Source organism: Haematobia irritans, chromosome 2 (assembly GCF_050003625.1).
Source record: "Haematobia irritans isolate KBUSLIRL chromosome 2, ASM5000362v1, whole genome shotgun sequence".
Classification (NCBI taxonomy): domain Eukaryota; kingdom Metazoa; phylum Arthropoda; class Insecta; order Diptera; family Muscidae; genus Haematobia; species Haematobia irritans.
Window position 1 is genome coordinate 68,451,470 of NC_134398.1, and position 26,598 is coordinate 68,478,067.

Genomic DNA, 26,598 nt, shown 5'->3' on the forward strand with positions numbered 1-26,598 from the left:
ACTGCTGATGGACAACGACAAACTGTTTTAGGAAATATAATTTTGGACATAACTTTTCTTCAGCACACAAAACCTTTGAAATTCATTTTGGTCCCCAGTATTCAGCTGGATATTATATGTGGCTGTGATTTTTGGGAGTCCTTTGGCTTAATAATTTCCCTACCTCCATCTATAAGCGAACTACAATATGAAGAGACTTTGGACCCAGATAGACTCATATTATCACCTGAGCAGAAACGGGGTTTGGACAGTGTTGTAAAGTCATTTCCGAATTCAGAGGTGGATGGTCTTGGCTGCACATCACTTATAGAAAATGAGATTGACACTGGCTCGGCTAAACCTATTAAGCAACGTTATTACCCGGTTTCTCCCGCGGTAGAGCGACAATTGTGCCAGGAGTTAGATAGGATGTTAGAGTTGTGTGTTATTGAAGAGGCTTCATGTTCACCGTGGTCATCACCTGTTAGTAATAAAGCCAGGAAAGGTCAGAATGTGTCTTGACAGTAGGAAACTTAATGCAGTGGCGGAAAAGCATGCGTATCCGATTCCCCATATAAATGGTATACTGTCGAGATTGCCACCGGTATATTGCATCTCCAAAATAGATCTAAAAGATGTCTTTTGGCAGGTGAAATTGAGTGAATCTTGCAAACCAAAAACTGCGTTGCCGCTATTTGTTGTTTTTGTTATGTAAGGGCTTATTTTCTTTGTAAAAATTTCAGCTATACGTAAAAAACCACATTTTTACTAAAAAAACGCCGTTTTTGAACCTTTTTAAGCCGCCAACATCCAAACTACTTACTCGATTTGAAAAATTTCTGAGAATGAGTTGTAGACGGCTCAATTTTCTTTAATTTGAGTAGTAGTAGGATCATATAGGTGAAAGAAGACGAAAGATATGCTCAAAATTGTAAGTGTACCTCCAAAAATTAAAAAAAAGTTTAAAAATTTGTATCTCGAAAACCAATCGACAGAAAATTTTTTAAAACTCATTTTCGTGTTTAGTAGGTCAAAATCAATGAGAAAAATTATGCTAGAACCAATTCACAAAACGACTGTTGGCTAGTGTTATATTTCATGTTAGCCTGATACTGAATTTATTTAATTTTACAATTATCAACATTAGTAGTTAACACACCATTAGGCCTATTCGATTATCAGCGCTTACCTTACGGAATCGTAAGTGCTCCCGCAATATTCCAACGCTACCTTGAACAACTTTTAAATGGAATTGAAGGATGCGGAAACTATCTTGATGATATAATCTTTACGGCTCCTACAACCGAACAGCACTTACAGCGTATTGAACAAGTTCTAAATATTTTAAAAGTAAATGACATCAAATGTAAAAGGGATAAATGTTGCTTCCTTAAAAATGAAATTGAGTATTTGGGTAGAAGAAGTTCAAATGGTATTCTACCAGACCAAACAGGGTTGTTGGCAGTTAAAGAAATGAAGACGCCCACTAATCTACAAAAACTAGAGGCCTTTATGGGGAAAGTGAACTACTATTGCAATTTCATTCCAAAATTTTCGCAGCTGGCTGCACCGCTAAACAGACTTCGAAAAAAAAAAATACGGAGTTCATTTGGAATACCGAACACGAAAGAGCATTTATAGAGTTCAAATCACATATAGTAAACGCAACCCAATTAGCTCATTTCAATGAAGATCTACCATCAGTGCTGGCTACCGATGCTTCATCGTTTGGGTTAGGTGTCGTGCATTCTCAAATAGATCAAAACGGAACAGAGCGACCGATTGCATTCGCGTGAAAAACATTAGATAAACATCAAGTAAGATACAGCCAAATTGAGAAAGAGGCACTTTCATTTGTTTTTGGAGTGAAACGATTTAATCAATACCTTTATGGGAGGAAATTCACTCTTATAACAGACCATAAGCCTGTGTAGGTCTTGATATAAAACATATAACCACAGCACCATTTCATCCAGCTTCAAATGGGCTCGCTGAACGCTTCGTGCAAGCATTTAAAACATCAGTCAATAAATACTTCAAACATGGCTATCCAGTGCACACCGCTGTTACAAAGTATCTCGCTTCATATCGGCTTACTCCTAATGCAGAAGGGAAAACGCCAGCTGAATTACTTCACGGTCGCCCTGTACGTACAAAACTAAGCCAGTTATTTGAGAAGCCTTATGAGGGTAATAATACTCCTTGTACAGGTAAATACAAATCAAATCAAAATGTGTTCGCTCGGAATTACGGAAGAGGAGAAAAGTGGGCGGAGGCAACGATTCGTAGGCCAATTGGGAAAATGTTATACGTCGTACGAACCGCAACGAGTTGCTATAAGCGTCACGCAAACCAGCTGAAACCCCGATCCAATCCCACAGAATGTGATGACAAAACCCATGATATTCCTTATAATTGGTTTGACCACAATAATCAGACAGCTGAGAGTCATATCGAAAACCAGTCAACAAGTATACAAACAGGAGTTGGCATACCAGGCGGTTTACTACTTCTAATGTTCAAGATGGCACGCAATTGGGAACAAGTACACCAACTAGAAGCAGTAATCGTAACAGGAAAGAAATTAATCGCTACTCACCGCCAGATTTTAGACTTCGTAGGCGTAATAACAAAAAGTAAATTTACGGGGAAGAAGTGTTATGTATATATATATATATATATCTAATACCATCTAACTATAATGTGGTTATTATGTACTTGCACATACATGTGTATGTTATATGTAATCCTTCTCACTCTACATTACAAACTCATTTCGTTAAATAAATTCAGTCGTGTTTTAACTCTAAACCTGAACAGAAGCTTTTCAATACACGGACATAACATATTAGACAAAAAAGTTATGTATAGGTTCTTGGAAGTAAATTCCCTTATATTTGCCTTTTAAGTGGAACACACGAAGATATTCAATTTTGAATAAAATTTATTAAAGAGAAAAACTAAAAACTATTTGACAAATTAGAAATCAGAAATCAGAACAAGACGTACTTCAATCAGGAAAATATATTGTATGACATATTCAAATTGCAATGCAAATATTTTCAAAGAAGAATATGTACGTTGAAATAAATTAAGGCAAAGTATTTTAATACAAAGTGTTTTCCCAACACTCCACTACAACATGCATACTCTTTACATTTTAGAATTATTTTAAATTAATTAAATTCACAAATTTTTGATGCATCGACTTTGCTAAGTTCTTCGTAAATATATCAGCCACCATTTCTTCCGTTGGACAATAAACCAATTTTATTGAATTTGATTTTATCAGATCTCTGATATGATGATATTTAACATCCACATACTTTGTTCTTTTATGATGTACAGGGTTAGATGCCAATTGCAAAGCTCCTTGGTTGATTGTAACAAACTCTTCTTTCATGGAAATAACACAATTACCAATAAAAAATACTGATCCTGAAAATGACTTTCTATCTGTAGTGCATCCTCCCCAATCAGCATCGGCATAACCAATGAGTTTTCCATTTCCACAACTAAAATGTAACTTCATATTGTTAGTTCCTTTTAAATATCTCAAAAATTGTTTTGCTGCTGTTAAATGCTCCACGTGCGGGTCTTTGTGTCTTTGAGAAAGCTTGGAAACTGAATGGAGTATATCAGCGCGCGTTGTCAGGGCTACGTACAGTAAGGAACCGATCAATGATTGGTATTCGGTGGTATCTGTTTTTCTGCAGTTGTTTTCATATTTAACTTGGAAACCAGGAGTTGAAGGTACTGCAGCTGGCTTACAGTTTTCCCTTATCGGTTACTTCAAATGTTTTTGAAATTTCCTCCTTTAATTCTTTTTCACTTTCACATCCAATAATTAAGTCGTCCACGTAAACAGCTATTAACATTAAATAACCATTTCGATTTCTCTTTGTATAAACAAGGCTCATTGTCACATCTTTGAAATCCAATCTTGCACATAAAATCATTTAACGTTCCATTCCCGACCCGCTTGTTTAAGGCCATAAATGGATTTGTTTAAACGCAGGACTTTATTTTTGTTCTTCTCATCGACAAATCCTTCTGGTTGACTCATATAGATTTCTTCATTCAATTGCCCATTTAAATATGCTGTGACAACGTCTAGCTGATGCAAGTGCATTTTGTTTTCTACGGCTAATGCAAGTAGCAAACGAATAGCAGAATATCTTGCTACAGGCGAAAATGTTTCGTTGTAATCTATGCCGAATCTCTGGCTACAACCTTTGGCGACCAGCCTTGCTTTATAGCGCTCCACCTGTCCGTTCTTATTCTTCTTTGTTGCACTTGCAATTTATAGGCTTACACCCACGAGGAAAATCCAACATTGTCCACGTATTCTTGTGTTCATGAGACAGCATCTCATTTTCCATGGCTTGTTTCCATTCATTACATAATTTACTGGATAATTCTTCTTTACACGTTTTAGGTATAATATCCCTCACCACATTATTCAGTAGGTTAGGTTAGGTTAAAGTGGCAGCCCGATTAAGATTCAGGCTCACTTAGACTATTCAGTCCATTGTGATACCACATTAACTAAAAGTACCTATTACAAATGGGCACTTCTAGTTTTAACCGCTGAACCTTCTTGATTATTTTTCTTTGTTGAACCAACCAGATTGTTCCAAAAATATTAGCAGACTGCTTAAGTTAACGTTTTCCAGATCCGCCAGTAATCTGAAGCTATATGCTCCTAAAAGTTGCTTGCGCTTTACACAAAATGCAGGACACTCACACAAGAGGTGTTTAATTGATTCTTTTTCCTCCGCATCATGACAGCTCATACAATAGTCATTATACTTCGCGCCAATAGTTTTTGCAAAATCTCCTATCAGGCAGCGACCCGTTATAGCAGATATCAGGAGTGATATCTGACGTCTCGAGAACATTAGCATATCTAGTGTGCGGTTTAAGTTGAAATGGGGCCATATTTGCTTGGTTCGTTACAACCCTTGCAATTCTCCCATCGAACATTTGCCATCATAACAGCCTTCTCACGCAGCATGAGCTTGCAGGTAGCTTGGGGCATACCAACAAATTCTAGTTCCCCTGGAATATGTAAGGTAGTCCCTAACCTTGCCAACTCATCCGCTTCGCAGTTCCCCGGTATGTTCCTATGGCCAGGCACCCATATTAGGTGAATATTGTACTGCTCAGCCATCTCATTGAGAGATTTGCGGCAATCGATGGCCGTTTTCGAGTTGAGGAACACAGATTCCAAGGATTTTATTGCAGGTTGACTGTCTGAGTATATATTAATGCCCACATTTTTTGGAACATTACTTCTCAGCCAATTCGCCACCTCTCTTATTGCTAATATTTCAGCCTGAAAAACACTACAGTGATTAGGTAATCTTTTCGCTATTTGAAGTCCCAGATCATTAGAATATACTCCGAAACCCACTTGTCCATCCAATTTGGAGCAATCAGTGTAGAAATCTATATATTCTTTATCCCCCGGGGTCTGTGTGCACCACGCCTCACTGTTGGGGATTAGAGTCTCAAACTTTTTGTCGAAAAGTGGACTCGCCAAAGTGTAATCCACTACGTTAGGCACATCTGACATTATTTTGAGGACAGAACTGTGACCGTAACCATTTTCCGACCACAGCGATAGTTCGCGCAACCGCACAGCCGTTGTTGCAGCTGACTGTTTGGCCAAAATGTCTAAAGGCAATAGATGCAGCATGACATTAAGGGAATTTGTTCCTGTCTTGCTGAATGCGCCTGAAATACACAAACACGCCATACGCTGAACTTTATCTAAACCAGACTACAACACCATATAGCATTATAGGTCTAACCACTGCCGTGTATAGCCAATGCACAATTTTTGGTTTTAGTCCCCACTTTTTTCCTATTGCCTTTTTGCACGAGTACAAAGCTACAGTTGCCTTCCTCGCCCTTTCTTCAATATTAAGCTTAAAGTTCAGCTTCCTGTCCAAAATAACGCCAAGGTATTTTGCACAATCACCAAAGGGAATTTCAATACCCCCTAAGGAAATAGGCCTAACCGTGGGAGTTTTGCGATCTTTGCAGTACATGACTAATTCTGACTTTGCAGGATTTACCCCAAGACCATTGTCTTTCGCCCATTGTTCAGTCATCCGGAGGGCCCTCTGAATAATATCTCTGATTGTGAATGGGAATTTTCCCCTGACTGCCAGAGCCACATCATCTGCGTATGCCACCACTTTTATCCTTTCTTTTTCTAGAGTAACCAGAAGGCTATTTATAGCAACATTCCAAAGAAGAGGTGATAGAACTCCTCCTTGGGGAGTGCCTCTGTTCACATACTTTTGTATGTTTGCTTGTCCTAGTGTGGCTGAAATACGTCTCTTCATTAGCAGTTCGTCTAACAGCCTGAGTATACATGGATCAACATTCAGAGTTGTCAGTCCATTTAATATCGAGCTCGGATGGACATTATTGAACGCCCCTTCGATGTCTAGAAACGCCACGATTGTGTATTCTTTGACAGATAGTGAGCTTTCAATAAAGCTGACTAGTTCATGTAGTGCGGTCTCAGTAGACCTGCCCTTCGAGTATGCATGCTGTCGTTTCGAGAACAAACTTGAATCGATGCTAGTTCTAAGATAAATATCTATCATCCTCTCCAGAGTCTTAAGTAGGAATGAGGATAAGCTGATTGGTCGGAAATCCTTCGCCCTCGAGTGAGAGGCTTTTCCCGCTTTAGGTATGAAAACGACTTTTGTTTCCCTCCACTTTCCTGGGATATATGATAAGTTGATACATCCTTTATATATCACCGACAACCAGGGGATAATTTTGTCAGTTACAGCTTGTAACTCCGCCGGAGTAATTCCATCAGGTCCAGGGGATTTGAATGGTCCAAAGCTATTTAGCGCCCATCATATTCTAGTTTCCGCCGGAGTAATTCCATCAGGTCCAGGGGATTTGAATGGTCCAAAGCTATTTAGCGCCCATCTTATTCTAGTTTCCGATACAATTTCCTCGACAGGAAACGACCGCTGAGCAACTGTGGCACCGCCAGTATATGGTTCAACCGTCTGATTTCCAGGAAAATGTGTGTCCAATAGTACCTCCAGCGTCTACTCACTGGACGTTGTCCAATTGCCCTCCGATGTTTTAATGAAACCTGGAGGGGAGTTGGTGGATGCTAGAACCTTCCGTAGTCTGGAAGCCTCGGACGTATTCTCAATACTGCTGCAGTAAGCATTCCAAGAGTTATGCTGAGCCTTTCTCAGTTCTCGCTTGTATCCTCTCAGATTCTTCTTGTAAGCGTTCCAGTCCTCAGGGGCTCTGGTGGACTTTGCCTTGTTAAAGAGCTTCCTGCAGGATTTCCCCATATTACTTAATTCCGTAGACCACCATGGTGGTCGATGTTTCCCCCTTGGCTTTCCTCTAGGGCATGCAGCTTTCAGTGAGATGTTGAAGGCCTTAGTAATCCGCTGTTCGATATCTTGCACATTTCTCATATTTGTCTCTGTTATTTCCGGTATCATCATATTGAACGATTCCCTATACCTATTCCAGTCAGCTTTCCTAACATTTGGCGGAAATATGGTCTTGGTGATATGAACATCAAATTTGAAACTGATGTAGCGATGATCTGAGAAGCTGTGTTCACTTAAAACCTGCCACTCAGATATCATTTCATTCAGTTCTTGCGAGGCCAAGGTGATGTCCAAAACCTCTTGCCTGTTTTTAGTGACAAAGGTTGGGGCATCTCCCTTGTTGCAAACTACCAGATTAGTACGCAAAATAAACTCTATTAGCGACCCTCCCCTTGCATTAGTATCACTACTTCCCCATATACTATGATGTGCATTCGCATCGCATCCCATAATGAGTTTCGTCTTTGTTTTCAGTGACTCCTCCACTAAGGTCTTAATGGCATATGGAGGCATCTCCCTGTCATGTCCCATGTAGACCGAAGATACCCAATATTTGCATTTGGCTATTTCTAAACTTGCAACGACAGTGTCTGTATTGCACATTGAAGGAAGCAGAAACAAGTTGAGCTCGTTTTTAGCAATTATACAGGCCCGATTTACATCATTACCAGTATACTGCAATAGTTTGAACCCCGGAGTACTTAATTCACATATTTTGTTTTTATAAACATATGGTTCTTGAATAAGAACTATATCTATGTCCCCTTTCATCAGGAGAACTTTTAAGGCAGCACATGCAGCCTTACAATGATGAAGATTTATCTGGAGGATCCGTAGGACCATCGAGATTTTCAACAACCGTCACATCAGCCGCTTCAATCGAGTCATCAAGAATGTCCTCTTCAGAGATATCGGTGACTCTCGCAATAACCATAGGTTCAACTTTGGTGAGTTCTGAGGCAGTAGAAGCCTCCGCACGCATACGGTATCTATCCATGTCTTCAAATGTCTTGGTATCCCCCTCGACTTCGCAAGAGGATCCGCTTACTTCTGATTCAGACAGAGGCTTGTCCATTTCTGAATCCTTTAGCTGATCGTTTTTATACACCTTCATTTGGATATAATGAAAGCCATAACATACACGGCCCTGGGACTTTGCTAGATGTGGCAAAGACTGAGTGTTCAATATAAACACTGCATGCCGTCTTGGCCCATCCACTTCATCCAAACGGCCAACCTTCCAATCAGCTGTTGGAAGATCTGGATTGCATTGTTTCAGTCTATTTAAAATAGATTCAGGGTCAGGAGGGTTTGCAGGTATCCACGCATGTGCTCTTGGTCTAGCCGGTATGTCTTTCTTCTCGACTAACTCTAGAGCAGCTCCTTCCCAAACTTCACCAATTAGTATCAGAGCAGCTTTAAAACATTCTATAGACCTCTGGTCCTCAAATGCGACTAGCTTAAATCGTCCTTGATACCAACCAGCCTCTTGGTGTCGAGGATCTGGGCCGGGAAACTTTTCCAGCACCTGTGAGTAGACGCCAGACAAAGCATTCTCAATTTCCCCCCATTTTTGCTTTGGAACCATACCGTCCAATGCTCCTTTATTTATGATAGCCATCACAAGGCTGTCTTTAGCAACTGAGGCAAACGATCGTTGATCCCTTTTGGAGGATGGCAGCTCATCCGGTGATCGTTCCCTTTTTCCAGCCTCAAGAATTCCTTGAGCCCATTTTAAGGAATCGCTTTGTTTAGCCGACAACGTGCTTGGGTCGACTGATCCTAATTTCTTTAGGATAAACAAAGCATTTCTGCGTTCTTTGAATCTCTTTCGTGAGGGATTACCTCCTTTTGATGCCGTTACCTTGGAAAAGGTCCGACTTGTCAAATTGTCGCCACATTATTCAGTAAGTTATATTCCTTTCGCGGACGACCAGGCTTACCTGTTCTAATAATTTTTGGTCTACCTCGACCTTTTCGTATATCAACAGGTTCGGGGATTTCTTGCTCATCTTGGGAAATATATTCATGAAAATCTTCGGTATCTTGATAGTTTTCATCTGAATTTGATTCTTGTCCAGTGATTTCTTCGTTCATTTCACATATGTCTATCCCTTCTACCAATTCTTGTCCTTCCAAATTTTCCGGTCGTAAGTAAAAAAACATTTCTGGCATTTCCTTTGTAGAGTTTTTCGATGTCTTATTTTCATCAAATATTACATCCCGTCTTTCGACAACTTGCTTAGACTTATGGTCGTAGAGCCTATAAGCCTTCGATACTAGTGAATATCCTACCATTTATCGCTAGTATGGGAATCAAATATCATTCCATTGACCAAATTCTTAAAGCTTAACTCTTTCAAGCTTTGATAATTGAGATGGCCAAATCTTCTGTGCCAAAGATTGTCGGAAATATTTACAGAAAAAATTTGGTTACTTACGGGTTGTGCATTAAAAACGAACTAATCATTTTGCCTGACAGCTCTGAAAATCGTACGACTTTCATCAGCAATTATAGCACCATCTTTATGGAATTTCACCGAACATCCATTATCTACCATCTTATTAACCGAAATGAAGTTTTCTTGTAATTGTGAAAAACGACAAATTGAGTTTAAATAACGAAAATGAAATTTATTTTAAAGAAAGATTTTAAATTGAACTTCTAGGATATTCCAAACAGAATAAATGAAAAATATTGACAAGAATATATAAGTATACAATCATTTTTACATTGAAAAATGCATAGCATACTATGATTGAAAATTACTTCAATACCCCTTCTCAATCATATAATCCAATCCATTTACAGAGATTTTTGAAACAATTGTTGTCTAGAGATTTCGTGCAAATATCTGCTAATTGATTTGAAGTTTCTATTGGTTTAATCTCGATTATTTGTTTTTGTATTAAATCACGAACAAAATGGTGTTTAATATCAATATGCTTTGCTCGTTTCATTTCAACATTCGAAGCCATGCGAATTGATCCGTTGTTGTCTTCGTAAATAATTGCAGGTTCATTATTGATTATTTGAAGATCTTGAAGTAGTCCTCTGATCCACACTGCTTCAGACGCTGCTGAACTGAGAGCAATGTATTCTGCCTCACTGGAAGATGTGGCTATAGTTTGTTGTTTTTTACTAGACCAGGATACAGTGCAGCCGAATACCTTAAAAATATAGCCACTGACATATTTGCTATCATTTATGTCACTACCCCATCGGCATCGGCATATCCAATTAGAATATCATCCTCATTTGGTTCAAAGACAAGTTTTGTGTTCATAGTTCCTTTTAAAAATCTTAACACCCTTTTCAGTGCAATCCAGTGTTCTTCTGAAGGTTGCTGTTGAAACCTTCCAAGATATCCAATATGATAACATATATCGGGTCTCACACAAAGCATAACATACATCAAGCTTCCAAGTAATTCTTTATAAGGTTTGTCGATGCCAAGAGTTTTCAGATTGTTTTAGTTGCAAGCCTTTTTCCATCGGCGTTTTTACAGGATTACATTCTTCCATTGAAAATTTATGAAGTATGTTTTTAATATTAGCTTCTTGAGATAGCAACAATTTACTATGCTGAATTTCACATTTCATGCCAAGAAAATATTTTAGGTTTCCACTTTCTGACAACTCAAATTGTTTAGACAGTTCAGATTTTAATTTTTGAATGGAATTCGTGCTTGTTGCGGCAATTAACAAATCATCCACATACATTATAATAAACATGTACTCATTTTCACTTTCAAATTTTGTGTAAAGGCAATAGTCATGCTTTAATCTTTGGAAACCAATACTTAATAAAAAATTGTTTAAAGTGTCATTCCAACACTTAGGAGCCTGTTTTAGCCCATAAAGAGACTTGAGCAGTTTACATGCATTCCCTTCAGTTGTTGCAACCCCTTCTGGGACATCTATATAAATTTTTTCTTGCAAACTACCGTGAAGAAATGCTGTTTTAACATCTAGTTGTTCTAAGTGTAAATTCCATTTTGTAGCAGCCGCTAAGATTATCCTTACAGTGGTCAATTTCGCTACAGGAGCATACGTCTGAGAGTAATTTACTCCATGCTTCTGCAAAAACCCTTGGCAACAAGTCTTGCTTTGTTTTCAAATGCTTTACATTCTCCGGGAGATTTGCTATTGCCCACACTTTATTTTTATCCATCGACTTCAATTCTTCATTAACAGCCTTGTACCATTCTTCAGAGTCAGCTCTCCCCGAGATATCTGAATAATTTTCCGGCAAAGATTCACATGCAAATTCAGATGTTGCGAAATTGCTTGTGAAATAATCCAAAAACCGTAATGGTAGTCTCCGTTCTCTGGTACTTCTCCGTAGATTATTTTCTTCATAAGAATCGTCTTCACTTGTGCAGTTTTCATTCATTTCTGGCAAATATTCTGTGATTTCTTCATTCGGATTTTGCTCATCTGGTGATACTATCAGTAGAAACGATCATATTTTCAGCCCCTTCTTGCTCGTTTCTTACCACAATAACATCTGCACCTTTGTTCCAATGTTCCTTATAAGGAAACACATTTTCATCAAATTTGACGTCTCGAGATGTGACAATATTTTTCTTTTCGACATCCCACAGCTTGTACCCGTTCGGAACATACCCAATCATTATCATTTGCTTGCTCTTGGGGTCAAGTTTCTTTCTTGTCTGTTTAGGTACCCATGCATAGGCTTTACACCCAAATATTCTTAGGGTGGCGATGTTAGGTTTATAAGCGTACCACATTTCTGCAGGGGTTACATTTCCTTCCAAGGCTACAGAAGGACTTCTATTAATTGTGTAAACTGCTGTTAGTGTAGCTTCATTCCAAAGATATTTGGGGGCATTAGATTCGATAAGCATTGACCGTACCTTTTCAACTACAGTTCTGTTAAACCTCTCAGCAACTCCATTTTGCTGAGGAGAATATGCTATGGTATCTTCCACTTGAATCCCCTTATTTGAATACCAGTTTCGTTGTTCATTCGAACTATATTCTGTACCTTGATCAACGGTGAGCTTAGATATAGATGCTCCAAAATGTGCAGTTGTTAGTGCTTCATATTCCTTGAACTTATCAAAAACACTAGATTTGTTTTTAATATTGTATACCATAGAAAAATGTGTAAAATCATCTATAAAAGATACAAAGTATCTTGAGCCATCCCAAGCTTTTGGATCAATGGGACCACAAACATCAGAATGTATTCTTTCTAATGGTCTTTTCGCCCTCTCTCTTTTTTATTTTTATTTGTATGAACCATGAAACATACAGCTTTCGAATTTTCGTTGGATACAATTTGGTTATTATTTGCATTATTTTCTGCTACACGAGCGCTCTTTTCCGGAATGTTGCGTTGATTACTGCGGCATTTGTCTGCTTTGTGTCCATATTTATTACATTTAAAGCACCTACCTTGAAATTTCTTAAAAGATTTCTTTCCAAAAAATGCTGTTTTTGTCTGTTCTCCATTTTCTACTTCTCTGTTTGATATTTTAGCATCTTCTAACAGCAAGCGATTTTTAACCATATTGTAGTCCAGTTTGTCCTCGTCAATATTTTGAATAGCCGTTACAACAGAATCATATTTTCTTGGTAGTGCCATAAACAAATGCGTCAGCATGTCGCTTTCAGAAACACTAGCTCCAGATATTTCCAATTTTCGCACTAGCGTCTCAAATTGTAACAGGAATTCTTCCAGGGATTCACCTTCATTCATTTTTAAGTTTATTAGTTGTTTTCTTACCAATAGCTGATTTACAATAGACTTTTTCTCAAATGTGGCCTTCAAGCTCTCCCACATTTCCTTTGCGGTCTTTTTATCTCGGATATATCCTAGGCATTCATTTCCAACAAAGGCTACAATTCGTTCTTTGGCTTTGCGATCCTTCTTTAGAAATTCTCCGTTCGCATCAGAACTCGGAGGTTGGTCCGTTAAAACCTCGCCCAAATTCAAAGCTTCCAAATGCATCATTACTCGAAAATGCCATTCATCGTAATTGCAGCCGTTAAACTGCGGTATTCCACTTATCTCTTTATCGCCCATAACCTCTTGTAATTGTGAAAAACGACAAATTGAGTTTAAATAACGAAAATGAAATTTATTTTAAAGAAAGATTTTAAATTGAACTTCTAGGATATTCCAAACAGAATAAATGAAAAATATTTACAAGAATATATAAGTATACAATCATTTTTACATTGAAAAATGCATAGCATACTATGATTGAAAACGACTTCAATAAGATTCCATTTAAATCCGGACAATAAATTACATTCTTAAGATTAATGTTCGATCCATTTACTCCCAATTTGACATAACCTTTTCCTTTGGCTTTTATAACTTTCTTATCTGCTAACGTTATGGTTTCGTCTGAATCCTCAAGAATTGTAAAATAGTTTCGATGGGAGCACATATGGCTTTTTGTTCCACTGTCAACACACCATTGCATTGAATCATTTTTCTTTGTGTTCCATCTGCCACAGCGATCATTGTGAATGATTTGTGTGCACCACCTTTGAACTTGCACTTGTTAGCGTAGTGACCCTTTTTGCCAAAACAAAACACGCTCCTTTTTCTTTAGTTTGGTCATTTGATTCTTTATTTTTCTTACCGCTTTATTTTTCTTACAGCCCCAAATGCCTGCTGATTTGATGAAATACTTCCACTTGTAGTTTGTACTCGCCGATCCCATTCTTCCAACAATTTCTGCTTCAAAACGATAAGCTAAGGAAGATTATCCCATTGCTATTACGAAATTTTCATAATCCTTTTCCAGACTTGACAATTGATCTGAATTACTAGAGAATGAGTTCAAATATGCAGCCATATTCTTGCTATCCTTCATGTTCAAATTTAAGAACTTTTTATATAAGGACACTTATTGCATGGGACCACAATGTTTATATACTTCTGTCAGCTTTTTCCAGGCATCATTCGACATAATGCAGTTTTTGATGTAGTTCGGCTGGACGGCTTCACACACAGAGTCAAAGACGCAAGATCCTTCTCATCAACATCATCCCAAGCTTGTTTTCGTTCTGCAGTCCAAGTCGGATCTTTCTTTATATAACCTTTTACAAGTTTCCAGCATCCTGATTGAATGAGCACACTGCGCATTTGCACGGACCATGTCTCATAATTATTTTCATCTAGCTTCTCTATTTGGAACATTGGAGACGACGCCATTATAAATCTTATTTTCGTTCTTGCGTTAACCACACAATAGAATTCCACTTAAAATTGCCCACAACGTCCTGGGTCCATAAACTCTTGGAAGTAAATTCTCTTATATTTGCCTTTTAAGTGGAACACACCAAGATATTCAATTTTGTATAAAATTTATCATAGAGAAAAACTAAAAACTATTTGACAAATTAGAAATCAGAACAAGACTACTGCAATGAGGAAAAAATATTGTATGACATATTCAAATTGCAATGCAAATATTTTGAAAGAAGAATATGTATGTTGAAATAAATTAAGGCAAAGTATTTTAATACAAAGTGTATTCCAAACATAGGTAAGTCTACAAATAGTTATGAATCGATATGGACTTTTGCACGGTACGTAGAGAGCCAGAATTGAAATATGGGGATCGCTTATATGGGGGCTATATATGTACAATTATGAACTTGACATGGACCAATTTTTTTGTGATTGGGGATCGATTTATCTGAGGGCTATATATAACTATAGACCGATATGGACCTAGTTAGGCATGGTTGTTAACGGCCACATACTAGCACAATGTACCAAATTTTGCTCCTCCAAGAGGCTCCAAAATCAAATCTTTGGATCGATTTATATGGGGGCTATATATGGCATGGTTGTTAAATATCATATACTACCACCACCACGTACCAAATTTCAACCAGATCGGATGAATTTTGCTCTCCAAAAGGCACCGGAGATCAAATCTGGGGATCGGTTTATATGGGGGCTATATATAATTATGGACTGATATGAACCAATTCCTGCATGGTTGTTGGATACCATATACTAACATCACGTACCAAATTTCAACTGAATCGGATCTGGGGATCGGTTTATATGGGGCCTGTATATAATTATGGACCGATTTAGACCAATTTTTGCATGAGTATGTGAGGCCATATATCAATACCACGTATCAAATTTCAACTGAATTAGATGAATTTTGGTTTTCCAATAGGCTCCGGACGTCAATTCTGGTGATCGGTTTATATGGGGACTATATATAATTATTGACCGATGTGGACAAATTTTTGCGTGGTCATTAGAGACCATATACTAACACCATGTACCAAATTTGTTTCTTTTAGAGGATTCGCAAGCCAAATTTGGAGGTCCGTTTATATGGGGGCTATACGTAAAAGTGGACCGATATGGTCCATTTGCAATACCATCCGACCTACATCAATAACAACTACTTGTGCCAATTTTCAAGTGATTTCAACAGACGGACGGACGGACATGCTCAGATCGACTCAGAATTTTGCCACGACCCAGAATATATACTTTATGGGCAATATTTCGATGTGTTACAAACGGAATGACAAAGTTAATATACCCCCATCCTATGGTGGAGGGTATAAAAATAAATTGTGGGGTTTATATCTTGCGAACGGGAAGAGATAATTGCACACGCAGACTTTTTTGTAGAGCTTTACAAGTTCTACTCAGCAAAGAAAAAATAATCGAATTCGTTTCAAAATTGCGGAGTTCACAACTAAAACAAAATTTCATACCCCCGAGGTGACCAACTTTCAACGCCTACAGATCAGCCCGTAGACCCAGTAGGCACCCACAAATTTGCAAACTTAGAAGAAAACACTTCAACTTTGACAAACAGAAAAAAATATGTTGATATCTTTATCTGTTCAAAAGTTACAGAATCATTTCCAAAAAAAAAGCGATTTGGAAGCACTGTGCGACGTCGGATGGAACATATGCAATTCCAATTCTTGAGGGCCATTTACCCTTTTATTCCTCCATATTTGATGCACCTCATCAACTTTATATTTGCACACATCATACCTGACAATATTTATGATTTTATTAAGAAGTTGATTGTTAGTTGATTTTCAGTAATGCTTTAAACCTGGGTATAGTACATCCACCCACCTTTTACATTTGATTGATGTCATTAGAAAGAACGTAGATAGAGGGTGAAAGGGTATTCTTATTGGACTAGATCTATCGAAAGCATTTGATAGGATTGACCATGTAATACTTATTCAAAGGTTGAAGAATGTCTTTCGTTTTTCGAATAGTGTTTGCAGGTTTATACTGTATTACCTCAAGGACAGGATTCAATTTGTTTGCTTGAACGGTTTACAGTCGGATGTATTACCAGTTCTCTGTGGAGTCCCTCAGGGTTCGTTTTTGGGACCACTGATGTTCATTATATATATCAACAGAATTGGTAGTTCTGTTCAGTTTGAGAATTGTAAGAGATTTTTATATACGGACTACTTGGAACCTTTTTTCAGTGGTACTTCGCTTCAAGCTTTTTGAGGGGCTTTGTGATAGTAGGGTAGTCATTAATGCGGCTAAGACTAAGGTGATGTTGTTTGGTTCACCACATACTCATATTTGTATTAGGATCAATGGTACGTTGATCGAATTTGTAGCGGAAATGAAATGTCTTGGGGTTATTTTGAATACCCATTTACCTATCGCCCATATACCCATCGCATGTAAATTCCATTTTATCTAAAGTTGTTTTCCTCATTAGAAGACTATACTTCACTAACATATACTTACCTACTCATATACGAAAGAATGTAGCTTTTGCTTGCTTGATGTCACAGACTTATTATTGTCTTGAGGTATGGTCAGGTACTACAGGGGTAAATTTGCGTAGGATTGAGAGAGATATACATATGATTGTTCGCTATTTATACCGACTTCGATGCTTTGATGATGTTTCCGAATATGTTGTAAAATTTTTGGGATGTTGTTTCCAAACTTATATTGACCTTCGTGTATTGTAATGTTTCCGTAAATTAATTGCTTCGAATTTACCGCCGTTGTTAAGGAAAGAGTTTGTTTTTTCTAGATCTTCTAGAAATACCCAAACTGTTTTGCCACGGTGTCATTCTGGAATATACGAGCAATCTTTTCTAATTAGAACGTCCCGACTTTGGAATTTTCTTCCATTACATCTGAAATTATTTTCTCTTTCAACTTCTGTTTTCCGCAAAAGTTTTTGGAATATAGTGCAATTAATTCCTTATTCATTGTTAATGGGCTTTTTTCCATTACTTTGATTAAAATGTTTGTTTTTGGCTGGGGAGCCATATTTAAGCATTTGTTTATATAATCACAGATTATTAGTATAATAATATTTTATCTGTTATTATTCCCTGCCAACATTTCAAAGTTCCATTTCATCCTCATCCGTACCACAGACTCGTACGTGACACTGCAACAAATGCCAACCGTGATGGGGGAAGCGTATGAAATGTTCATGAAAGTATTTTGACATCACTATTCTTACAAGAACCATTTTATATTTTGTGAAACACCAAGCGCAACTAGCTTCTTATAATTTATTTAAATAAAATCGACAATGAAGTGCTGAAAACATAGTTATTTCGCTTAAAATTGTAAAAGCTATATTGGTGAAGATATATAAAAACCAGTAAGGAAAGTCTAAAGTCGGGCGGGGCCGACTATATTATACCCTGCACCACTTTGTAGATCTAAATTTTCGATACCATATCACATCCGTCAAATGTGTTGGGGGCTATATATAAACGTTTGTCCCAAATACATACATTTACATATCACTCGATCTGGAAGAATTTGATAGACTTCTACAAAATCTATAGACTCAAAATTTAAGTCGGCTAATGCACTAGGGTGGAACACAATGTTAGTAAAAAATTATGGGAAACGTTTAAATCTGAAGCAATTTTAAGGAAATTTCGAAAAAGTTTATTTTTGATTTATCGCTCGATATATATGTATTAGAAGTTTAGGAAAATTATAGTCATTTTTACAACTTTTCGACTAAGCAGTGGCGATTTTACAAGGAAAATGTTGGTATTTTGACCATTTTTGTCGAAATCAGAAGAACATATATATGGGAGCTATATCTAAATCTGAACCGATTTCAACCAAATTTGGCACGCATAGCTACAATGCTAATTCTACTCCCTGTGCAAAATTTCAACTAAATCGGAGTTAAAAATTGGCCTCTGTGGTCATATGAGTGTAAATCGGGCGAAAGCTTTATATGGGAGATATATCCAAATCTGAACCGATTTCAAGCAAATTTTGCACGCATAGTTACAACGCTAATTCTACTCCCTATGCAAAATTTCAACTAAATCGGAGCAAAAAATTGGCCTCTGTGGGCAAATGAGTGTAAATCGGGCGAAAGCTATATATGGGAGCTATATCTAAATCTGAACCGATTTTGCTGATATTGTGCAGGTTTTTCGAGACTCATAAAATATTCGGATGTACGGAATTTGAGGAAGATCGGTTGATATACACGCCAATTATGACCAGATCGGTGAAAAATATATATGGCAGCTATATCTAAATCTGAGCCGATTTTTTCCAAAATCAATAGGGATCGTCTTTGAGCCAAAACAGGACCCTATACCAAATTTTAGGACAATCGGACTAAAACTGCGAGCTGTACTTTGCACACAAAAATACATCAACAGACAGACAGACAGACAGACGGACATCGCTAAATCGACTCAGAATTTAATTCTAAGCCGATCGGTATACTAAAAGATGGGTCTATGACAATTATTTCTTGGCGTTACATACAAATGCACAAACTTATTATACCCTGTACCACAGTAGTGGTGAAGGGTATAAAAAGATATATAAAAAAACTTGAGTACCAACATTACTTTCCAATTTTATTGATTCATATAACGTTTTGCACTAACATTTTTAATACATCCTACCGTACATGTAGTTTGTAGCTATATATTCACTTAGAAATATGGAAAGCGTATTTAATTCATGAAATTAATGGATTTATAGATGATTGAACTTATTGGATTTTACCACACTTAGGGTTTAACACCTTTTTTAGTTAAAACTAGAGATGATAATATAATTGAGATTTACCTTTTGTTTTGGAGTCATATATTTGATTGCTTAAAAAACTGCTTTATGGGCTTCATCACAAGTTTGGATTTGTTGGTTTTTATATTCACTTGAGAGTTATTTAGTGTTTTTCGCGATGCTTCCGAAATTTTGCTTGGTATATTGACAGTGCGGACTTCAAGCTGATTCATTTTTCGCTGTAAATCTTTAGCCAAATGGAAGTCTTTGTGCTCCATCAATTCATCATATTTAATAGGAATTTTACAAATGTCGCAGATTTCATCGGAAGGACTTTTTATTTCACTGGTAGATGGCTTCAAAAATTTCGTTATACCTTCACTCTGAGAGTTTGTTGATTTCTTTTGGTTTTTTTTAATTCCTGTCTTTGACGTTGGTGACTTAACAGCGCTTATTTTAGTTCGTACCGATTCTCTATATTCAATGCGTTGTTGTTGACTAAGTTCATGGGCATAATGATGATCTTGATGGGTTTGGATAGAGAAGGGGTCATTAAGAATTTTCGCTCTACACGAAGAGCAATTTGTATATTGCAAAAAATTCTCATTAAGTACAGGTATAGCGAATTCGGCATATTCAGTGCGGTAGTCATATACAGCACTGTTATTTTCGCCAGAAATTTCATTAAATTTCCTTTTATTGCTAATTGGTTTCATGTTTGCAGTTGCTTCAATGTTACAGTCTTCACTTTGGATATTTCCTAAATCATTTATTAATAAATCTAACTCGTCCTCATTAGGTGAACATGACGTAGACTGTCTTTCAATTTGCGACTTTTTGGAGTTGCTTAAAAAATCAGGAGATAAAACTTTTAAGCCTTCCAGATCTTTCGGGTTTTCTTCTAAAGTACTTTCAGAAAACTTGGCGTTTATTCCCTCTCCCTCAGATTCTATATTCGGAATCTCGGAACACTTTGATATATGTGAGGATATGTTTGGTGAAATATCTTTGTTATCATGAGAGGATTTATCTATTTTCCGATAAATAGAATTGGAAGGATCACTCTCCTCTATATTTGGTTCTTTGTATTTGTGAATTGTTCTCGTATTGTCATGTTGTAGGTGGGCCAAAGTTTCTCTGCTACATTCATTATTTCCCTGAAGCTTGACGTTCTTTGATTCTTTTAGTATTTCCGGGTTTCCATTGCAGTTACTAGTAGTGGCTATCGTTTTTTGTATCAGAGTTTTGGAAAAGAAACTTCGTATTTCGTTATTTTTTTGCGGTTTTTGTTTTCCAAAGTTGGACTCATTGTTTTTTACTATGTTTTCATGTTTTTTAGTAGATGCCTTTTCTTCTTCTGGTAGCGTTTCTTTCATTCCTTGTTCAGCGCAAGAAGGTCGCCTTTGCTTCGATTCTGACGTATTTTCAATTTTGCTATTTTCTTCATTTTCAGATGTAGTCTGTAATTTTTCTGTTTTTCCTATAAGAGGTGATGAACCATCACCTATACTGGTCACAACCTGTTTATCTTCCAATAACTTCTTCCTTTTTGCCGCCTGTTGCGCAAACATATTTTGTATGTTATTTTGAGAATTAGATATCGTCTCGAACTTGCCAACGCTTATGCCTAAAAACTTAATTGGGTTGTTAAGAACACTTTCACTACCAGCGCGAAAGAATTGTTTTGTATTGGCCTTTATTAATTCTAAACAGGAACTGGCTAAGGCATCTGTGTCATATGAGGTTAATTGCGCTGATCTGGAGCTTGTTACTTCTTCAGAGTTGAATTCTTGTACGAAATTAACAACCATTTGCTTTGCCCGTCGATTATTTTCAATAATGTCCTTCTCCAAACGATCTACAATTTCATTAGCTAATTCTAACAGCCAGTGCTGTAATGTTTTGAGTCCAGTTATATTATTGCGACCTGGGAACTTTTTACAACACCCAATGCTTTTCGAATAGAAACGAGGAGTTACAGCTTCCAAATCTATACCCCGACAAATATTGTAAAGCCATGTTCTGGAAAAATTATTAAATATTTCGAATAACATACTTTAAATTGCATGCGCATACCCATTTTTCTCGTCAAACTTCCGTTGTAGTTCAGCTTCAGTAAATTTAAGCAACTGACCCAAAAATTTTATTCCCATACGTTGACACACTTCTTCGCCAAACTTGGCCCCAAGACCTTTGATTTTTGATACAGGAAGAGTTTCAAATAATTCTTGGATCTGAGCCAAAGGAAGAATTGTTTGTTTATTTGGTTTATTGATTCCACAAGCGAGTTTTGCCAGAATTTTATTATGTGCAATACCCGCGGAACATTCATAGCCCGTATCTCTATAAACGGCGGCTCGAATTTCACTTGCAATGGATGCACCAATCAATAATCGTATATTACTTAGCCTTACAGCGGGAATGTCACTCTCTTGAAAATGACGATAAAAATCATCATTATCCAATAAGGGGTTAATATAGTTCTTTGTTATGGTTGTGACATATTCACCAATTGATGAAAATCCAACAGCATATGTGTTAATTAACTCCTGGGGCTTCAAAACGAAGCTTCCCTGCAAAGAAATTTGTATATAAATAAATAAATGTTCCACATCAAAAAATTGAATACAAAAACTTTACTGCGTCAGACCCGGAGTAGTATGACATATTGGGTCTGGAAATTGGAATATGTACACATGTGGTCAAATTAATAAGTACAGTAGAGTTTTTTATGTTCCATGGTAAATTTAAGTAATATATTTATAGTTCATATTAATGACATACATTCAAACTAAAGTAAATAATTTTCTGGAAAAGACAAGTGAAATGAAAAGCTAATCCAAATAAGACAAAGTAATAGTCAAAAACGAATGGACAAAATAATAAGTACATTTTCTAAATCGTGAAATATACAGGTCTACTTAATTTTTTTTTTGGTTTGAATTGAACATAATTTTGTTACATTATCAATAACATTTTATACTCGCTTTGACATACTGCTTCCAAGCTTTCGACTGGTTTCATCTGAGTTTTCATACCATGTAATCTGCACAAAATTCCAAAGTTGTTGTTTATTTTTAAATGTTTCATTCCCAATTCTGTGTTTTAACTCTCCCCAAAGGTTTTCAATGGGGTTAGGGACTGGTGGCTAATTAGGCCAATATAGAAGGGTTATGTCATTGTCTTGGAACCAATTTTTAATAAAGCGAGAAGTGTGTTTAGGATCGTTGTCTTGTTGAAACACCCACCTTAGAGGTATGTTTTCTTCCGAGTACGGCAGCATTGTGTTTTCCAATATATTTCTATATTCCAACAGCATCATTTTATAAATAATGCGATAAATTCGATCTAGGCCGTACCAGAAAAAAAACAGCCCCATACCACTATGTTCCCGCTCCCATGCTTGACCGCCATTTTTGTGAAGCGCATATGGAATTCTTTTCCTTGGGGTCGACGAACCTTACGACTTTTTTACAACATTTCGGAATATTTTTTTAGTTTCATCGTTCCACAGGATACTGCGCCATTCTCTCTCACCTACCGTTCCTGACCACCTATAATGTTTACTGGGAAGCATAGTCTCATCGTACAAATTTTTTTCCGTAGTATAGGAACTTTTCTGACTGTTCGGCCGGGTAATTTGGCATGCACTAATCGATATCACATTGCCTATTTCAGCAGAAATTTGCCTGGATGATTTGAAAGGGTCTTTCTTTGGGAGAGTGACAATAAGATTATCTGTTTTTCGAAGTGTCTTTCTTGGTTTTCCACGTGTTTTCGCAGAACTTCTTTTCTTTAGGTCTTTTTGGACACAAAGTAACGATCTCTTAAAAGATTTGATCGTTCAAGGTTAGGTTAGGTTAGGTTAGGGAGCCACCGTGGTGCAATGGTTAGCATGCCCGCCTTGCATACACAAGGTCGCGGGTTCGATTCCTGCTACGACCTAACACCAAAAAGTTTTTCGGCGGTGGATTATCCCACCTCAGTAATGCTGGTGACATTTCTGAGGGTTTCAAAACTTCTCTAAGTGGTTTCACTGCAAGGTGGAACGCCGTTCGGACTCGGCTATAAAAAGGAGGTCCCTTGTCATTGAGCTTAACATGGAATCGGGCAGCACTCAGTGATAAGAGAGAAGTTCACCACTGTGGTATCACAATGGACTGAATAGTCTAAGTGAGCCTGATACATCGGGCTGCCACATAACCTAACCTAGGTTAATCCACCGCTGAAAAACTTTTTGGTGTTCGGTCGAAGCGGGAATCGAACCCACGACCTTGTGTATGCAAGGCGGGCATGCTAACCCAATATAAGTTGGCCATTCCATCTACCTCAACCTGCGCAGACTACAAGCAGAGAATAGGCAAGGGACATTACAGCCGTTACACGTTATCGTATTGCTTTAAGAATCAACACGCCGCAGTTTTGTGCAATGAAATACGTTTCCGATTGATCCAGTGAGCGTCAAAGAAACAATTTCATCGTATTATTAAACGGAATGGAAGGTTATAATAGCATCTACAAACACACCTCTTGAAAAGCCATAGATTATAAATGGTATTTAAAACAAAAAATACGGTGGTGGTAATATTATTCAACGTAACTCAGTATTTTTAGCGATCGTAAAGAGGATGAATAGACTATTCTGACTCTTGTACTCCAGTTGATTAATAGCTTTAATAAGATTATGAATCAACTTCAAGATCATTCATTAGACATTATGCTCGTAAAAGTCGATGTATGTTCGGAAAATTCTATGAACCAAACAAAAACTTACATCATTCATTGCTTCTATGCGCTTATTAACCAAATCTGTTATATCCAAGTATGCCTCATCTACAGAAGCTCTTTCCAGAAGAGGAGTGAAACGTTGAAGCACATTCGCCACATCCTTGCCAGCTTCCCGGTATTTAGTCAAATCCGCTTTCTCTCGAATATTTGGCACCTTGACGAGTTGTATATCAGGACATTGTGTTTTTGCTTCATCGCCTCTCATATGCCGAGTAACACCATTGGCGCGTGCCGGATAATTTACAGCGATTATACTTCAAATAAAATTAGTGTTTATACATTGGGATAGTTTAATTATCTCCTTACCCTCCCCCACGCCACGCATTATATTGTACAACAGCTATTGGTAAACCTCTCAACGCAGGGTCCAATTTTTCTACAAATATTTGGAATGAAAGTTTGGAAGAAAAAAAGTCCTACCATCTACTTGACAATTTAGAGTCGTACCTTCTACTTGACAATAAAAACAATCCATATCCACTAATAGGACAACGCGATCATATTTATTTACCATAGGTATGGATTGCCTCGACGAGGAACTGTTTGATGACATTTTTGATAAAACTATAAAACTTTCAATTTCATTTATATGTATTGTGATTTTCTTGCAAATTGACAACCAAGTTTTGCGCCAACACAGATGAGAGTTTATAAACAACCTGCGTGAAGATAGCGAAGTCGCTAACTTTCGATAACAGAGTTATCGAAAAAATAATAGGGTGACACAGAGACGACAAAAACTGAATTAATATAAGACGAACAGACAGAATATTTAATGAAATTTATGTATTTCCGTGCATAAAAACAACGATTTATACACAGAATATGGTAGAGAACACTTTTACCTACAGTTTGGAGTGCCACATGTGCCTGTTCAATGTTATTTAGTTTGGTTTTTACTGGGTACTGTAATAACCAAGCTAAGTGACAACGGATACCAAATTATAGGTATTAATGCCCTCTATCAGTATCCGTTGTCACTTTTGTGACAAAGTTTCTGGCGTTTCCCAGATACATGTGGTATACCAAATTGTAGGTATTGATGTCTTCTACCAAGTTCCGTTGTCACTTTTGTGTACGAAGTCCATTCCTGGCCTCAGCGCTGGAAATATTGTCCTGACCACCACCCTGCCAGCATTTCAAAGTTCCATTTCATCCTCATCGCTACCACAGACTCGTAAGTGAGACTGCAACAATCGCCAACTGTGATAGTATTTTTTCATCACTATTCGGATGAAAGTATTTTGCCATCACTATTGTTACAAGAGCCATTTTATATTTTGGGAAACACCAAGCACAACTAGCTTCTTATAATTTATTTAAATAAAAATGATAGTGAAGTGCTGAAAACATAGTTATTTCGCTTAAAATTGTGAAAGGTAAACAATTTTTGACTTTCCAAATGGAATAAAGTGATAGTTTTTCAAATATTTTTCCAGACACGCTGCCTCCATTGGGAATAAAAGCACTGGCTGATAGACGCTACAACATGTAGCTTCAACTTGTAACTCAACATCAATCTTTCATTAATGCAAAAAAATATGTTAAATGTGATGTGATAGTCGTATAAATGTTATATTTATGAGAATTTATAATTGTTTAATAAAATTAATAAACATCTAAACAATCCTGTTTTAAGGCCGGTACTCTGTTCGGTTTTCGCGTTGAAACTCCATACAAAACCAAAAAATGCGAAAAATTTGCGAAATTTTTTCCATTTGTGATACTTTGTTTTTTCGTGTTAAAAACTGACGTTTATAGCACGACGCCATTTGCAATGTGAATTAAGAAATAATTTATTTATTAAAAACTATTTGCGCGGGTTTATAAATCAAACAGGGACCATATTTTTGTTCCGAAACTATACAAAGGATCAAAGGAATAGCAGATCAATTGCCCAAGGAAAAATAAAACGTTATTTTGTAAAAACAAGCAACAACCACCAACTTAATCCAATATCGCTCCCTGTGAAATAGCGCTCCAAGCTTCCTAAAAAAACGCCGCTTTCTATGGGCGAAATAATGGTTTCCATAAAAATTTTTCGCAAGAATGAACATAGTACCGGCCTTTACTTGACCACATTGATTCTTTTACAACTATCTTAAAATGAACTTTGTCTGATTGTTTGAAGGGGCTCTTATTGGCGTCCTTCTAAATGTATCCAGAAGGGCACCTAATAATTGCACTAATGCGATACTTTTTTGTAGTAACTTGGCGTGGTACAACTTCTCAATAGTGACGGCGCTTTTCCGAGGAGTTTTGGATATCTTATACGACTGTTTTCGACGTAGTGGGGATTCTCAGAAGCGCCCCCAAATTCAAAAAATGTTGGCAGGGCAGTTCGTCCAACAGTTTCTGGAAAATTTTGTTCTACACTCGGCGTTTCCCAGATACATGTGGTATACCAAATTG

General features: G+C 37.2%; 1 protein-coding gene across 1 annotated transcript; it reads right to left on the minus strand.

Annotated features, from left to right (window-relative positions):
• Positions 1-19,226: 19,226 nt before the first annotated feature.
• Positions 19,227-24,838, minus strand: PolH (DNA polymerase eta). Its single transcript, XM_075295167.1, has 5 exons — positions 24,634-24,838; positions 24,493-24,562; positions 24,173-24,440; positions 21,475-21,971; positions 19,227-21,420 (listed from the first exon to the last, which is right to left on the minus strand). The coding sequence occupies exons 1-5, from the start codon at positions 24,737-24,739 to the stop codon at positions 19,476-19,478; spliced, it is 2,886 nt and encodes a 961-aa protein (XP_075151282.1). The 5' UTR covers positions 24,740-24,838; the 3' UTR covers positions 19,227-19,475.
• Positions 24,839-26,598: the final 1,760 nt, after the last annotated feature.

What these genes read in the sequence shown, in the direction of transcription:
- PolH (XM_075295167.1), bottom strand. Translation starts at nt 24,739, where the DNA reads ATGTCATCAAACAGTTCCTCGTCGAGGCAATCCATACCTATGGTAAAT. An exon ending in GCATAGAAGCAATGAATGAT is followed by an intron (nt 21,972 to 24,172) that starts GTAAGTTTTTGT and finishes ATTTCTTTGCAG; the next exon opens with GGAAGCTTCGTTTTGAAGCC. An exon ending in AAGTTTGACGAGAAAAATGG is followed by an intron (nt 21,421 to 21,474) that starts GTATGCGCATGC and finishes TAATTTTTCCAG; the next exon opens with AACATGGCTTTACAATATTT.